The sequence below is a fragment of the Folsomia candida genome, unplaced genomic scaffold (assembly GCF_002217175.1).
Source record: "Folsomia candida strain VU population unplaced genomic scaffold, ASM221717v1 Fcan01_Sc010, whole genome shotgun sequence".
NCBI classification, from domain to species: domain Eukaryota; kingdom Metazoa; phylum Arthropoda; class Collembola; order Entomobryomorpha; family Isotomidae; genus Folsomia; species Folsomia candida.
The window spans coordinates 594,368-610,000 of NW_019091202.1; the positions used below are offsets into that span (position 1 = coordinate 594,368).

Here is a 15,633-nt window from a genome sequence, read left to right on the forward strand (position 1 = left end):
GAATTGGTGGGATGTGTGTAAGTAGCTGGATATTTAAAAATGATTATGGGTTCGTTATTTACGCGGATAAAGTTTCATTTATGATGAAAACTGGGGGCATGCAATTCGTGAAACTTTGTAAAATTTCATAAAATGTTCCAGTAAGGAAATATTCCAGCAATCATTGATAACTCGCAAAATCTGTTCGTTTTACAAACTTTTGAAAAATGACGAGAGACGCCGTTGATCTGTGTATTTACACAAATCCGTAAAGTTTAAGTATGTAAGCTTTGTATATAGTACAAATTTTACTTCAAGATAAAGTAAAAGTTTGTGAATAAGTTTGCCAAAACCATGGATGTTACCAAAAATTCATCAGTATGCATATGTTGCACATTAAGGTAATGATAATTTTTAAGTTTTCAAAAATCAGATTAGCATAAGTTAATATGTGAGTACGTATATAAATCCCCCCGTGAAACATTTCAAACATTTATGTATTGGGCAGCATATGTATATAAATTGTAGGCATTCCGCTATTTCTGGGACATCCTTTAGTGTTTTGGAATCGTGGGAAGCACTAATTAGTGATTCCCAGTAGTTATTAATTAGTGACTGGGGAATAGTACTTTTCTCTTATTATTTTAATTCCTTTTGTTTCACATAATTTGTACTGTACATATGTAACTGTTACGTGCATAGTATCTGGAACTGATGAATCCAACGGACGTACGTATATTACGTCATGACATAGAAGCGTGGATAGTTTTGGGCCAAATATTCTACTCGTTTTGAGCTTAAAATTCAAATTTACGACAGGGTAGGGGTGGGTGGGTGGTCTAAAAATCGTGGTATATTTGATGACATAATATATGGATGTATCCTTCCCAGATACCGTCAGAGATACATACATGCATAGATACAAGTGAGGACATTTCATAACAAATCACTCTTAAAAATCATATTCTCTTTTCGAAAAGTCCATAAAAATAGAAACTGCATTTTCCAGTTACATATGTAAGTAAACTATCCTGAGTAAACTTGATGTCCTCTTTATAAAGTTAATGTTACTCTGGATTTTGTGTAGTTTACTTAACATGAACTCAGAGTGGATTTACCTTTCAAAAGGGTAAAACTATTTTTAAGAGTGTAAATAAATATGTACCTACAATCATGTGATGCGTGTCAACCGCTTGTAAGCAATTAATTGATCAATACAGCTTACATACAACATATGCAACGAACAAAACCTGCAACTTTCGCACGTACACATTTTCTAATAAAAATGCAACAATTACGTACTGTACACGTAATCTCGGCCCTCAATCTTGTGAATCCAGTATAAATACGGGAACAATCTGGAATTTGTGTTATTTTATTTGCCCCACGCGACGCAGTTACATACCAATTACTTTCCAAGATGGAAACCATAATGGAAAAACTTTCGATTTACGGAAACAATTTGAAGAAGAAAGAAGCTAAAAGACAGGAGGAAATTCAAAAAGCGAAGCATTTGGCCCCCTTCACCTACGTTTTGGGGATGAAGGGGAAAAATTTCCGGAGGCATATTGCCGTCGCCTTTAACTATTGGTATGGTGTAAATAAATATTTAATACCTGTTCAAAACTGTTCCTTCATTCAAAATTCATTCCAAATTCAAACTTGGAAAACATATTAATTCATTGTTCCTTCATTCAAAATTTGAAAATAAATATTTATTCATTGTTAATTTAAAAAAATAATTGTATCTCAAATTAACGTCATTACGTTTTTCTTAATTTCCCCATCTGCTAAGTGTAAAGTGAAAAATGTTAAAAGATTAAAATAATTCATTTATTATTCATGAATATGATGTGAACAAATAATTATTCATTCCTTCAACAATTTTTAAAAATTATTCACGAATTTATTTATTTCATATGTATCATAATGAATGAATTATGTATTTATTCCGTTTCTACTAAACAAATGAATGTGAACAGGTATGGCGTAAATTGTGCAGACATGGACTGGATTTTTCGCCTGATTGACCTCCTCCACAACGGGTCCTTGGTGATTGACGATATCCAAGACAATTCCGAACTGCGGAGAGGAAAACCAGCTGCTCATCTGCTCTACGGGGTCCCATTATCGATCAATGCGGCCAATTATGCCTACTTTGATGCACTGAAAGTCCTCTTGGAGCGAAACAGTTTAAGGGTAAGGATACTAAGAATATACAGGGTGGTTGAAATGTCACGCTACAGTGGAAAATTTTTTAATCTCAAAAACCGCTAAATCTCCATTAGTTGCCAGATCTTGGATTGAGATTTTTATTAATTATTCTCCAATTTTAAAGACAAAATTTCGATAACTAATGGAAACCTACAAATTTATAAGTCGAAAAATGTTTCATTGTAACGTGGGATTCTAGCCACCCTGTATTTATTACAACACGTTGATGGTTATATTATTACGGTAATATTTGTAGTGTCTGAGTTGTTACCAGAAGCGGTAACATTGCTAACTTTTTTCTAGCTTGGAAGCGAATTTAGTATTACCAAATTACTAGTATGTAATATGATTCTTGATTTTGGAAGATTGAAACAACCGGATTACCATATTTTTTGAATTAAAAAAATATTTCAGGCAATAATGTCGTTAATTTTAATTTTGGGGTGATAACTCATATTTTCTGGTAACAGGCTGTCGAAATCTTTACCGAAGAATTGCTAAATCTGCATCATGGTCAAGGAATGGAGTTGTACTGGCGAGACTGGGAAATATTTGCTCCGAACGATGACCCTAAAAAGTACATCCCCACGGAAGACGAGTATGTGGAAGTCATTGCGAAAAGTAAGTCCAATAAATTACCATAAATTACATTAAAGGGGACAATTATCCATATCTTTCGACATTTGACGTCAATCTCTCAGTTAAAGTAGTTTGAGGCATGTGGATGTCGTGCTTACAAACAGTCCGACGGACAGACAGACAGACATAAGGACCGACATAACTATACCATAAAGAAGCATCTTTATAAATTGTTGTATTCCACACTTACAATTAACATACTTTTTAATTACCAGAAACCTCTGGACAATTCATCCTCCTCGCAAGAATTATGCGTCTACGAAAGCACAAGGGAAAACCTGACGTTGACCTGACCAACTTGGCGTACATGGCGGGAGTCTACTTTCAAATTCGCGACGACTTTATGAACCTAACTTCTCAAGAGTATACCGACACGAAAGGCTTTTGTGAAGATATTTCCGAAGGCAAGCTAAGCTTCCCGGTCATCTATGCGCTCAACAAGGTCCCCGACGAGGTGAAGGATCGTCTCATCAAACTCTTAAGGGCTCGGTCCACCTCGGAAAAAGTGAAGCTGGAAGTGCTCGAAATTTTGAACAGTTCCGGCGCCCTACGCTACACAAAAGAAAAGTTAGCCCGGTTAAGGGTCGCGATTGAGAAGGAGATTGAAAGTCTGGGAGAAAATCAATTGTTGGAACAGGTCATGGAAACTTTATGGGTTGAGGATTAAAAAAGATTTGCATTTTGTTAACCTCACTGCGACCGTAATTGTAAAAAAATCTTAGTTTATTGTGATAATTACTTCATGCGTAATGTCATTAAATATTCGTAAAATGTTTCCTGTAAAAGACGAAATATTCTTCAACCAGTATATGTCTGAGTTTTGTGACAAAAATACAAAAATCATTTTTTTCCATTGGTCAGCAGAGGGAAAACTTCAAAATTTGAGGCCGGCAATGTCTGAAACAAATGGCTTTTTAGCACATACATAGTTTCCTAGAAAATGTGTACTAAAAAACTCGTTCTTTGAACAAGAACAAGAAGTCTTTGGTATTGTTGCAGCGTAAAGTGAATATATGTTAAAATGTTCCAATGTAAAGTAAATTTATGTATATGATTCATGATATTAGGCATTGCATGCCACACAAATTTATTATTTGCCTATTTGACTAATTATGAAAGCGAGTACGTGACTAAAAGTTTAGAGAAGCTTCTAGAACAAGCCAGAGTCATCATCATCATCAACCTTTTTCTCTGCAGCAAGGACGCGGAGAAGCCAGTCTACACTGAGAAGTCAACGGCGTAACATTGAACAGTGATAATATTTCTTAAATAGTTGTAGCGAACTGATAGGTCTAGAGTAATTATTTTTATGAGTATTTGTACGGTTTTACGCGATTAATAAAAGTATTTCAAGATATCCAGTCGGCCTTTTGCTTGTAGCTCAAATTCAGAGGTTTATATCCATAGGGGATCAATTCAGCGGATAGTTGCCACAAGGGCGTTGTCAGCGGATTGTACACTGAGTTTCGATAGGCAGTTAGGGATACTCTTCATTACCTTTCGATATCGCCATTCCGTATTAGGTACATAACGGTGAAGGGCCTTACAACCCCCTACGAATCACCACCCTAAATAAAACTCCATGTGGGGACTTTGATGGCTAACTAGAGAGTTATCACGATTCGTCGGATAGTTTCTTTCAACGGAAATATTCATTGGAGCATCGCCCCCCACAGGTGTATTTATCCCTGGAGTATATTTCGAAACATGTCTTTTGTCGAATTTGGACAAAATGAAGTTTAATAAATGTTTTAAAAATTGAAAAGTAGATTATTGATTTGTGGCATTTGTTAATACATATTAAATGAAGACTAAATTATTCAATTATAAATCACTGGTTAAGTAATTATTGACTATGCGTTAATTGAAAAAAATTGAGAGTTTGACTAAATTATGTAGATATGCATTATTATGTTTATGAAAATGACAATTTTTTTATACAATTGTTACCTTTGGTAATAAAAATATTACCGAGGCAATTGATTACCCTCATCATTGATTACCCTCATTTACTGCTATTGTGTTGCTATAGTTCCCTCGGTCCAAATTTTCTTCCGCGGCAACTGGTATACTTAAGTAAATACTTAGATATTCAAGATGAATGGTTATTTGGCACCCTTCCTAGTATATCTAGTGATTATTACAGTCAAACAATCTTTCAGAAAGTATTTTTTAATCACACTCAACATGGCGTGACACTTATCAAATGTCGTGTAGACGTAAATACGTAAGTGCTAATCTACGTACATATACATACATATATGTAGCAACCTGTCCCGGTTTCACTTCTTTTAGGGTAGAATAAAGTACCGGGGTAAAAATTGCACGTATCGTGTGTTCCTTGATATAAAGGCCATATTCATATAGATTTCATCAGGTGAAAGTTTTAATATTTAATGATCATTACTTATGTATACATACATTAATAAAATAATTCGCTAATGTATGATCAACTTTCGCTTAAGACTCACCTATATTTGTAAGTGAATATTTTCACGTCTTTACGTATTAGTCTGTGAAACTTAGTACGTTTTTATATAATTATCTACATTCGCCCAAAAATGGATCCCATCCGATGTAAAATACTTCTAATTGTGCACCTTTACATCACCCAGACCTGTCTGTCTCAAAATATTTACCAAATTACAAATTTCGAGGATAACGTGCACTCACTTTCTTCATCTTGTTACTTGAGCATTTCTTACTTTGGAAATTTTCACGTCCCCCCAAATATTCAAAGGCCGTACCAACTAAGCAAATATATTTCCTTGGACAAGAAAAATGTGTGAGTTAACGAATAGATCCTCAAAAATTTGAAGAATTTCAAATCAATTTGGTTTTTTTTAGATCGAACCCAATCCAGGCCAACCTACTTGTTCAACCGATCCATCCCATATTTCGACCCCGTCATCACCATCTCTGTTTAAGATTCATGATAATCATCCCGCCCGGCTTATCTCAGGAGTATAAAACCGTTGAATTCTACACACTGCAATGGGACCATGACTTTGAGGCTGACTAGGACATGAGACCTCGTCATAAATACTTTTCCTACTTTGATTCCACCATGGTAATAATTTGTGGAGATACGGGTCGCACTCAAACTGTGTCGGCATACTTCATCAATATGCTATTCGGTCACCCAGTCTGCTTGTTTTTTAAGCTGGTAACAAGCACAGGCAACAGTTTCCTTATTGAACGAAATTTCACCGCTTTTTGTAAAGGGGCCAGATTGGCTGAGAACACAGGGTTGGCCCGCCTAATCGCATCCTGTCAAAGATTACTTCAGGCCGCCGAGTATTCGGACTGGATAACCCGGAAATTCCAAAGCAAAATAGAAATGTTTCTAGGAATTGTGGACACAATTAAATACTTGTCACTTCATGAAGGACTAAATTACGCGCTGCGTTATTTGGCTTATAGCGGAAATCTATCCAAAGAAATACACGGGTTCAGCATATAGGCAAGAATACCACCTAGAGATTTTGCACTTCATTCATTCGATATCATGGAGAATTCTCGAATCCTTGTGGGAAATTGGTCTTTCTCCTTTGTCACGTGTTCATCCATGAGGCAAGATCGGATCGATTATTGGGGTTACGCGAGACCATTTAACATCTCCGTTTGGTACGTTTTATTGGCTTCCTGCCTTTTCCTAACGATCATTCTGTTTGGGCAGAATTACGCGAAATACGTACCCCTCACGTGGCACGAATTATGCCACGTAGTCCTCAACGCGGCCCTGGAGGTGGGGCTGATCCTCGTTGAGAAGTCTGGTTCCACATTGGCCGTAATGTTTACCAGTTCTGCCTCCCTGAAATAAATTACGCTCTGGATGTTGGTGACTTTCGTGGTGGTAAATATTTACAAAAGTATCGTTACCGAAGACACTACCGCGCCGCTGGTTTCCAGCCCGCCAAAAACGTTTGATCACCTGGCGAGCAACAGGTTTCAAATGGACAGCAGTGTTCCCACTAGTTACACAAAACGTTTTAACATCATTCCACAAACCATGACGAATTGGAGAGACGAAGTGAGCGAGTTCGACACGGAAATAAATTTGCGCTTTTCGGAATGGTGGCAAGCTCTAAAAGAACCAGTTAATACTACGATTATTAAACTAATGGCGCGTGATCTTTGTCCCGTCTCGGGGAACATGTCACGCGTTCATGTGGATTATCATTATTTGGAATATTTTTGTCCAAAGCATGAAGACTGGGCCGTGTACCTTGATGAAAATCAGGATCTCATTCGTCAAGTTGAGGTAGCTTTTTCGAAGGTGCAGGTTAGTAAGATTGCGGAACTATCGCGGGTTGTGAGCGGCTCTCAAATTGCGGATATTATCGCCCTCTGCAACAAAACAGCATTTGTCGCACCCTTCATTTATATCAAGTCGAAAAGATATTTGCTCAACATCTTGGGAGGAGAAAAATCACATTTAAATCAGAAACCGTATTTGAAAGGGAATGATACCATTTTTTCTAGTAGGGTGTACATACTAATTCCGAAAATGGGCGGGGTAAGTGACGGATTTAGGGGGAGGATTGCAAAAATCATGGAAGCTGGATTTTTCCAGTTTTGGGAAAACTTTTTCGTTTACTTGCACACCGGTGAGGGTGTTCGGATTACGTGGGAGGACAAGTTTTTACGACAGAAGCTTAATTCCAATATTCTTAGCGTGTTTATTATGTTGATCATCTCCACGGGTGTTTGTGTTATAATATTTCTGGTTGAGATTGGGATCGGGAGGAGGAATCGGACTTTGGAAGGGGTAAGGATTTGCTTGGTTGGCTGTCACACGCGTGGGAAGTATTGTTATGGCAGAAAGAAAATTTTGAAAATCGGAGTTAAGCCGGTTTTTTATGTGGGACAGAATTGATTGAAAATGATTGATTGAATTGATTGATTTGAGAACCAAGTCATTCTAATTTTATTAAACGCTTTTAAATAAAAATACAAGTTATGTCAAACCTCAAAGTATTTAGATACTCAAAATATTATAATGCAATTAAAACGACTAATAATTACATAGTTAAGTACGAAATTATCCTGGAATGTTTTTCAAGCTTTTAATTGCATTTTTGCACATATCCATGAAATCATTTTACATATATGTATTTCGAAAAAGCTAAACGACCAGCGCCGTACATAAGTGTCCCTATCTGAATATTTAAAAAACTCTTTTAATTGTAGTTGTCCTAAAGGTAAAAAATCTCATCCAACTCTCGTCCGGCTGGAAGAGATCCCAAAATAGCAGCCACATTTCCAGGCTGCACTGCAATACTCATCCTCTGGAGGAGAAATGATGTTGCCCTCTTCTCCTCCGTAACGATCGTGATCCTTGATCCGATTTCTTTGATAAGGGACAGGCCCTCTTTGCCCCACACTCCTATCGTTTCAATGGCTACAGGAACAAAGAGGAATCTGTCCTGAAGGAATTCATATTTCTTAATCTTGGCGTCCTCCGCTCTTTCGGCTGCCGCACCAGGATGAACGCAGGTTTGAGGGAGGTAAGATGGTGCGAAGGTGTCCGAACATGTAAAGTCCCAAACCAAGGGCCTCCCTCTCGCCCATGGGACTAACGTTAGGCCGTCCGGCCTCTTCCCGTCTTGTCGAGAACAACCTGGTGGCTCTTTGATAGCTGGTGCTCCAGCAGATCGGAGCGCTCTCCAAATAACGTCATTTGTCGCGAATAACGACCCGCGCTCCTCTTACACTTTAGGCCATGATAGCCTTTTGTTGTGACCTCCGCTCCACATGGGCATTTATGAGAGTGGCACGCGTCGCATCCAAGGCGAAGCGCGCAAGCGACTCGGAACGTCTCGTTGGGGAGTAGCGTCCCAAGTTGTGGCGAAGGGACGGCATTTAGCCACGCCCCCACATGTGGCTGTCCCATAGCAAGGAGTCGGGCTTTATCCTCCGGTGTAGGTGCACTATTCTTGAGGTGCTTGATGGCGGCCTCCTGTTGAGGCTTCTCCCATGCGGCCTGTATACCCCTAACTTCGAGCGGGGGGAGTTCCGCCGGTCCCATGGGGTTCCACCTCTCTTCTCCTTCCTGCTGTGCGGTGTCGGTGCCATGTAGGTATGGCGGAAGTAGGCGCTCAACGAGGGGCAGGGCGCTGTAGGCGGACGCTAGGAAACACGGAATCGCCACGTCTACAGCACCCCTGACCCCCAGGCCACCTTCACTGACCGGAAGGGAGGACTGAAGCCAAGATTGCGGGGAAAGGAAACAGAATCCCCTCCATGGACTCCTTAAGTTTGGCGTCGTAGAGGGTGAGGGAGTCAAATCTCCGCCAAGTGGGGGCACACCGCAAAAAGTAAATGAGACGCGGTGTAGAGACCGAAGCTCGAAGAAGGAAAAAGGCGGAGTGGGAGGAGAGGTGAAGAAGTCGGGCCCCAAGTGTAGCTAATTGTTCGGCCTTCGCCCCCAGTACAGCCTCGATCGACTCGTCGGTGAGAGGAGCACCCAGGAGTACGGCGGCTTCGGGGGAAATCTCCTGTATTCCCGGTGCTGCCCGACGAAAACGCTCCAAAATTTCAAGGCGGGAATGTTCGTCCGCCCCTAGCACGCCCACTTCAGACTTGGCGGTGTTCAGGCGAAGACCAACTTCCTCGCCCATGCGGATAATGGTGTCCAGCGCGACTAACACTTTTTCTGGGGTGTCCGCTATAGTGGCATCGTCCAAATACCACAGGTTTAGCTCCGTTTCGACGGCGAGGATGATGGGTTGAACGACGAGCGCAAAAAGGGCGGGACCTAACGGGTCCCCTTGTTGGGCCCCGCGGCGGGAGGAGATGGGGGTGTCGCCATAGTATAATTGAGACGGAAAAGAATAAGCCTGCCATAAAAAACTGAACATTGAGGGGAACCTTTCATGAATAATGTAGAGAATTGTATCCCGCCGAATCTCGTTGAAGGCGTTGTTAAAGTCGACTTTCAAAAAGGCTTTAGATGTCGTATGGGCGTGTCCCCAATAGATGCGGGCCGCATGTGCCGCCGCCTCGGCACCCCCCCTTATCCCCACCCCCAGTTGATGGGGTGCTAGGTACTCCACAAGGTCGGGGGACATTCTTTTCAGTGCGATTTTAGCGGAAAGGCGGCGCCATACATTTCCAACCGCAACGGGCCGAATCCCGCCAGTTTTCTTCTTTAGAGCGGTGAGGGAAGCTCCGTAGAAAATCGGGCAGAAAGGGACTGGAACATTCCCGCTGAGAACAACATTTATAAAATTTACGATAGCCTCAAGTAATTTTTCCCCCACTTCCCCCTGCCCAGTGGCGACAAGGTCTTTCAAAATTTGCGGGCGAAGGGAATCAAGGCCCCCCGCTGACCCAGGCGGAAAGCTTGATATCGCGGTGGTGATTTCTATAGGGTCCACCGTTGGTGGTTCCGAATTATTTAGTGGTTCGGGATATGCGGTTGGTTCCGGGTGTGGCGGATGCTTACTGGAAAACGCATCAACTGTCTCTTGGCTCCTTGGGGCTATCGAGTCGTCGGAACAGGCAAGTCTAATTGCCCCCCGGATATCACCATCCGCCAGTTTCGCCTCCACTTTCTTTGTCACATTTTCCATCTCTCGAGGGGGCTTGGCGGGAGGTCGTGGGAGTCGTGGCGGTGGGGCTGCCTGCTCCAACAACCACCGGGCAACTCCTGACTTGACCCACGTCGTCAAATTCTTGACCTTGTCGGTCTTCTGGGGAACGGGAAGGCTTACGTAAGGGAATAGAAATAGTTTGCCCCATGATTCTTCGGTTTTGGTTGTGGTCACCTCCTCCAAAACCTTCGTTAGGGCACGAGCAACTTCCATTCTCGCCCCTTTTGGAACTCGTCGCAGTGTGGGTGTGGTCATTTTGAGTCGACTTAAGACTTCCCCCCAATCATGTGGCACTGCCTCCCCAGATTGTGGTGAGTCGACCCACCGCATGCCTTCATAAAATGTATGGGCATCTGCTCCAGTTGTTCGATGACTGACAACGTCGGGCAACAACTCCTTAATATATTTTCCAAGGGTGGTCTCGGCGACTCCACCCTCTCCCGATTCGTCAACAAAAACTGCATAGCGGGAGAAAACATCCGCCTTCCTTATTCGCGCGTTCGGATCTGGGATTAGGGACTGCTGAATCCACCGGCGAGCTGAGAGAAATGTATCTTTCTTGGTCACACCAGGGGAAGATGGTGACACTGACGTTCGGCGGCGAGTCGGGACGGAGAGGTATGACGTGTCGAACGGAGTAGAACCGATTGCATGAACTTGAGGGACGGGGGAAACAACTTCATTCGTAGAAGTTTCCTCCTCTACAGAAACAATCGCTGAGAAGTCGCGTTCCATGAGCGATTTTCGGTGGCGGCCCCCTGGTCGTGGTGGCGCTGACGACGTGTCCCCCGGTGGTTGTGATTCATTGTCGGGAGGATCACCCAAAATTCCATCACGTGACGACATGGCGACCTGTACCGGGCCCTGCGCGCAAAGAGAGGCCAATTGGACTCACACAGGGACAAGAAAAATATCAGTATTTATTTGGACGCATTTTTTCCGTTGTCCCCGAAAAAGAAAGAATGAAAAAACTTTCTTGCCTGATTCAGGCACATAAAGTGCATGAGTATGGCCAACCCCGCAGGTCACGGTCACTCAGAACTCCGCGTCGTGCCCTGGGGGTGCAGGGACCACACTCCTCCACTACTGAGTAGTGGTATCCTCCGTGGTAAGACTAGTAGAGAGAGTCCACTCGAGAACATAGGGGTGTAAGTCCAGTCAAAAAAGTACTAAATCCGACGAGGCCTAAAAGGTCACCAAGGCGAGCAAAATCCCCCAACTTCCACTATCACTACTCCAGAGGGCTTAATGGGGAAGTGGCAATCAACTTTCTAGAGGTGGGGGTGGTCAGGAACCTCTAAAACTTTAACACGAAAAAATATTCTACGAGAGCAAAACAAGGGACGTGCTCTCTCCTGCTGGAGCTGGAGCTATATCAAGCTGATTATACATATGTATGAAATTATCGTGAAATTATATGAATATGGTATATTTTGGTTTATGGAAAATATTTAATAATTTCAAAATTGTGGAAAAATTTTAAAAATCCGAGTTAAGTCAGTTCTTTTGATGTAGCAAGGTAATTCAAGAGTTCTTGATAATTATGTTCGTAAACCTCTTTTTAAAAAATACAAGGTTCGTCAAACTTGATTTAGAGAAGCGTACTTCTGTAGATGGGTGTAATTAGTAACTAATTTCTTATTTTTCACGTAAGAGTTAATTATTCTGAAATGCATTTTTTTAAATCAATACCTTGTTTTTTTGATTAATTTGGTATGTACTTATCATTAAGTAAGTTTTTTAGTCAAGAATCAAAATTTCAGAAATGGAAAGTGGAATGCTAATTTTTCAAAATTCCAGACATGACAAATTTGGAACTTGTAGTTTAGAGAATAACCAACAATTTTTTACGCGATGTAAAAATACTATCTGGTAACGATTTATTTCAGAAATTAAAACACGCTTAGAATGGTCGGATCTAACGATTTAATAAAAATACAAATTTGGTAAAACATCGCACGAACCTTTTAAAAACTTATTTATTACTGAAAACAACTGATACGATTCACGTATTTTGCAAACTTACATGAAATTTCTTCTTCTTTGAAACTTATGACAAGCCCATTAGAAATTTATCTCCTACTTTTCCTCACACCATTCGTTCTCCTTGCGAATTTGTTCCATGTCCTCGGGCGTCAGATCATTCTCGATGTCGAACATTGTGCGAATCTCTTCGGCCGTCTTGCCTTTGATCATGTTCGCCACAATTTTGCACCCGAGGTCCAGCAAGCCACTAATGTCGAGATAGTTGGCAGCCTAATTAAACAGAAAATAAAATACATTGGTTATCCTCAAGTTATGCTGGTGGATCGTAGGGGATTGTTGCACTTCCTTATGAGAAATAGCATTGGAAATCAAAAATTTTAACATTGACTTCTAAATGGAGGGCCCACTTTTTTGATAATTACTAAAAAAAATGGTAATTTAGTTAAGCATTAGGCATAAATGATAAGGATTATGTAGGTTGACATCATAAGCCTCCAGTCAAAAACCATACCAAGTATCAATATATGTCTGTTCACACTTATTTCTGCAATAATTGTATATGTATGTATGTACAGGGTGGTTAAAATGTCACCCAACAATGGAAAATTTTTCAATTAGAAAAATTCGTAAATTTCCATTAGTTGTCGAAATTTTGTCTCTGAAATTGAATATTTTAAGAATTTTGTCATCAGTGTTCCATCGGTTTTGATAATAATGATAAAATTACAATCCAAAACCTTGAAACTAATGGAGATTTAGGGGGTTTTCAGTTGAAAAATTTTCCGTAATAACGTACATTTAAACCACTCTGTGACATTTAAACCTGACATTTAAACCACTCATAGAGCTTACCACAATCAGGTCAAACAACTGGGTTTGTTCCATCTTGATGAAGTTAGCATCCCACGTGGTAATGTCGTCGGTGCGACGTTCACGAGGTGGATCCTCGTCATCCTCGATGGGCGGGAGATCATCCTGCGCACGTATTAATAACCCAATAAATTTGCAATGTAGCACGTATTCTAATTCATAATCTAGAATATTTTTAGATTATTTCAAAATTTGCCTCCAAAAACGATGGAACGGTCCCTCCAAACATCTTTAATTTCCAGTATTCCTTCATACTAAATAGATCCCTTGATACATATGATTTCCATACAAATTTCAAAAATTACAACTTGTAAATATTTGCGTCAGGATAAGGAAAACCCCGGGGTTTTGCTATTGAAAACCCATACCCCGGGGTTTTACTTGGATTTTGCGGGTAGTCGGGGTAGTCGGGGTTTTGGGGGCAAACTGAGTCAGTGTCTCATGTATTAAGTTCAGAAATTACTGAAAAAAATCAGTTTCTTAGTAATTTCGCAACTAAACTGCTTATTAATTATATTTTAATAAGTAATTAATTTGTAGAATTGCTAGTAATGCCCTGTTATTATATTTTGTAAAATTTGAAACCCCGACTACCCGTGGGTATTGCTCAAATTTGCTACCCTAAAGTCCACCAAAACCCGGGGTAGCATACCCTGTTGATTGCAAATAGATTTTAAGAGGTAGTTTCCCACTAAAATCGTAGCTTTAAGTGACATGCTTCAATGACAAGTATTTCCGAAAACTTAAAATTTTAGGCCGTAAAATTGGATACCTTGTGATGCTCGGCCCATGCAATGACCTTATGCAGTACTTCTGTGCTGACATTTTGCAGCGGGACGACTTCGCGGTCATCGTCGCTATCTTCCATCCCCAAGTTTTCGATGAGAGTTTTGATCGTCTGCGAGCATTTTATGACGTCAGCGTCTACCTTGACGCGTTCCCCGTCGGAGGATTCCAAATTGATGAAAGGCATCTGAAACTTATAATATTTACCAAATCTATAACATAAAATATAAACTGTAAAATTCCAAATTTTCATAATCTGTTTTTAACAAGTCATGAGGGACGACTTAATAGACGACTTATTTTCTACTTTCTCGCAAATTATGCGTCGTTTCTAAATAAAAACTAATTACCAGGTGGTGCTGTTTGACTGCTCCACTTTGTGTTGTGTATCGTTAAGGAGACCGACTTTCATTAGAAATCGTTGTGTAAAAATAAACCGAACGCACGTAATCAAAGGGTGAAAGCGTGCGTCAAATTGACTCTTTGCAGAACATAGGTGAACATGGGTCATGGTTTTCGAAAACCCGACCCGCCCAGTCCCGACTTTCCTGGGTACTAAACAAACCCGAGGCAAGCCAACCCGACAGTTTGCAGTTCGACCCTACCCAACCTAAGTTTAGCATATTTTTTCTCAACCCCCCGCCCAAACCAGACTAAACCAGAAAAAACCTACTCTAAGCAACTTTGCGGGGCCTTTTAAGATGGCATTAATGTCATCTTGGTAGTTAATGGCAACACAATTGGGTGGAAATGACCCCCAGCGGCCAACCACTTGACTGATGCCGGTCTCCTAACTCGTCCTTAATTTTTACCCGAAGATGAAGCAAGCAAAATTTCAAGTCGATAGATTTTTTTAGAGAGAGTTATCGTGCACAGACGGACGGACAGACAGACATGTGGGTAAATCTATAAGGCCATATTCAAAGGCCTAAAAATGACCCAACACAACCCGTCCGACTCCTTAATTTTTTTGTTCAACCCGCCCAAATCCGGATGGGTTTGGTTGGGCCGGGTTGAACCCGACTGAGTCGCGCGTCCATCTCACCTCTAGTGCAGAAGCTGAAAATTGAAGCGATCCCACAAACTCGCGGAACTTATAATTTGCTGAAATTTTTTATCCTGAGCAAGTGCCGAAGTATTTAAATGTTGTGTCTAAAGATTTAACCTTTCAAACGAAAGTGATCAAAATCTGATCTGGGCTGAACGTGGTTTGCATCTACATGGTTAGCATTTTAAAATACAATTTTATTTTAGCACACGAAAAATAATCCAGTTTTGAAAATACAATTCTAGGTATCTTGGCATGAAATAGGTCAGGAATTTTGAAAATGCAATTTTATTCTGGGACAAAATAATCAAGTATTCTGGAAACACAGTTGTATTTTGGACTTTTTAGAAGTCTAAAAAAAATTAACTTACCAATTATATTCTTGGTGAAGGATTGTAGGCTTGAGAGAAGACGTCTGTTGCTCTTGACGAGGCGAACCTTACTGGCTGTAAGGTAGGAAAGTGCGTAAGGGACACTGGTACGACAAAGGGCTAATTTTTCCATTTGTGGGGA

The 15,633-nt window shown here is 40.8% G+C and overlaps 2 protein-coding genes across 4 annotated transcripts; one reads left to right on the plus strand and one right to left on the minus strand.

Annotated features, from left to right (window-relative positions):
- The first annotated feature begins 1,330 nt into the window (after window positions 1-1,330).
- Window positions 1,331-4,189, plus strand: LOC110854757 (geranylgeranyl pyrophosphate synthase). The gene is made up of 4 exons (XM_022103204.2): window positions 1,331-1,569; window positions 1,962-2,178; window positions 2,664-2,814; window positions 3,048-4,189. Exons 1-4 carry the CDS (start codon window positions 1,400-1,402, stop codon window positions 3,497-3,499), a joined length of 990 nt encoding a protein of 329 aa, XP_021958896.2. The 5' UTR covers window positions 1,331-1,399; the 3' UTR covers window positions 3,500-4,189.
- An 8,117-nt stretch (window positions 4,190-12,306) lies between these two features.
- LOC110854613 (S-phase kinase-associated protein 1-like) lies at window positions 12,307-15,553 on the minus strand. 3 transcript variants are annotated; one of them, XR_004835669.1, is made up of 5 exons: window positions 15,492-15,553; window positions 14,059-14,265; window positions 13,269-13,391; window positions 12,457-12,686; window positions 12,307-12,348 (listed from the first exon to the last, which is right to left on the minus strand). XR_004835669.1 is itself a non-coding variant. In XM_022103079.2 (4 exons), exons 2-4 carry the CDS (start codon window positions 14,257-14,259, stop codon window positions 12,510-12,512), a joined length of 501 nt encoding a protein of 166 aa, XP_021958771.1. In that variant the 5' UTR covers window positions 14,260-14,265; window positions 15,492-15,553; the 3' UTR covers window positions 12,392-12,509. The 3 variants fall into 3 exon arrangements, 1 of the variants encoding a protein (XP_021958771.1); XR_004835670.1 differs by having other exon boundaries at window positions 14,059-14,259; window positions 15,492-15,552; XM_022103079.2 differs by lacking the exon at window positions 12,307-12,348 and having other exon boundaries at window positions 12,392-12,686.
- Between the last annotated feature and the right edge of the window lie 80 nt (window positions 15,554-15,633).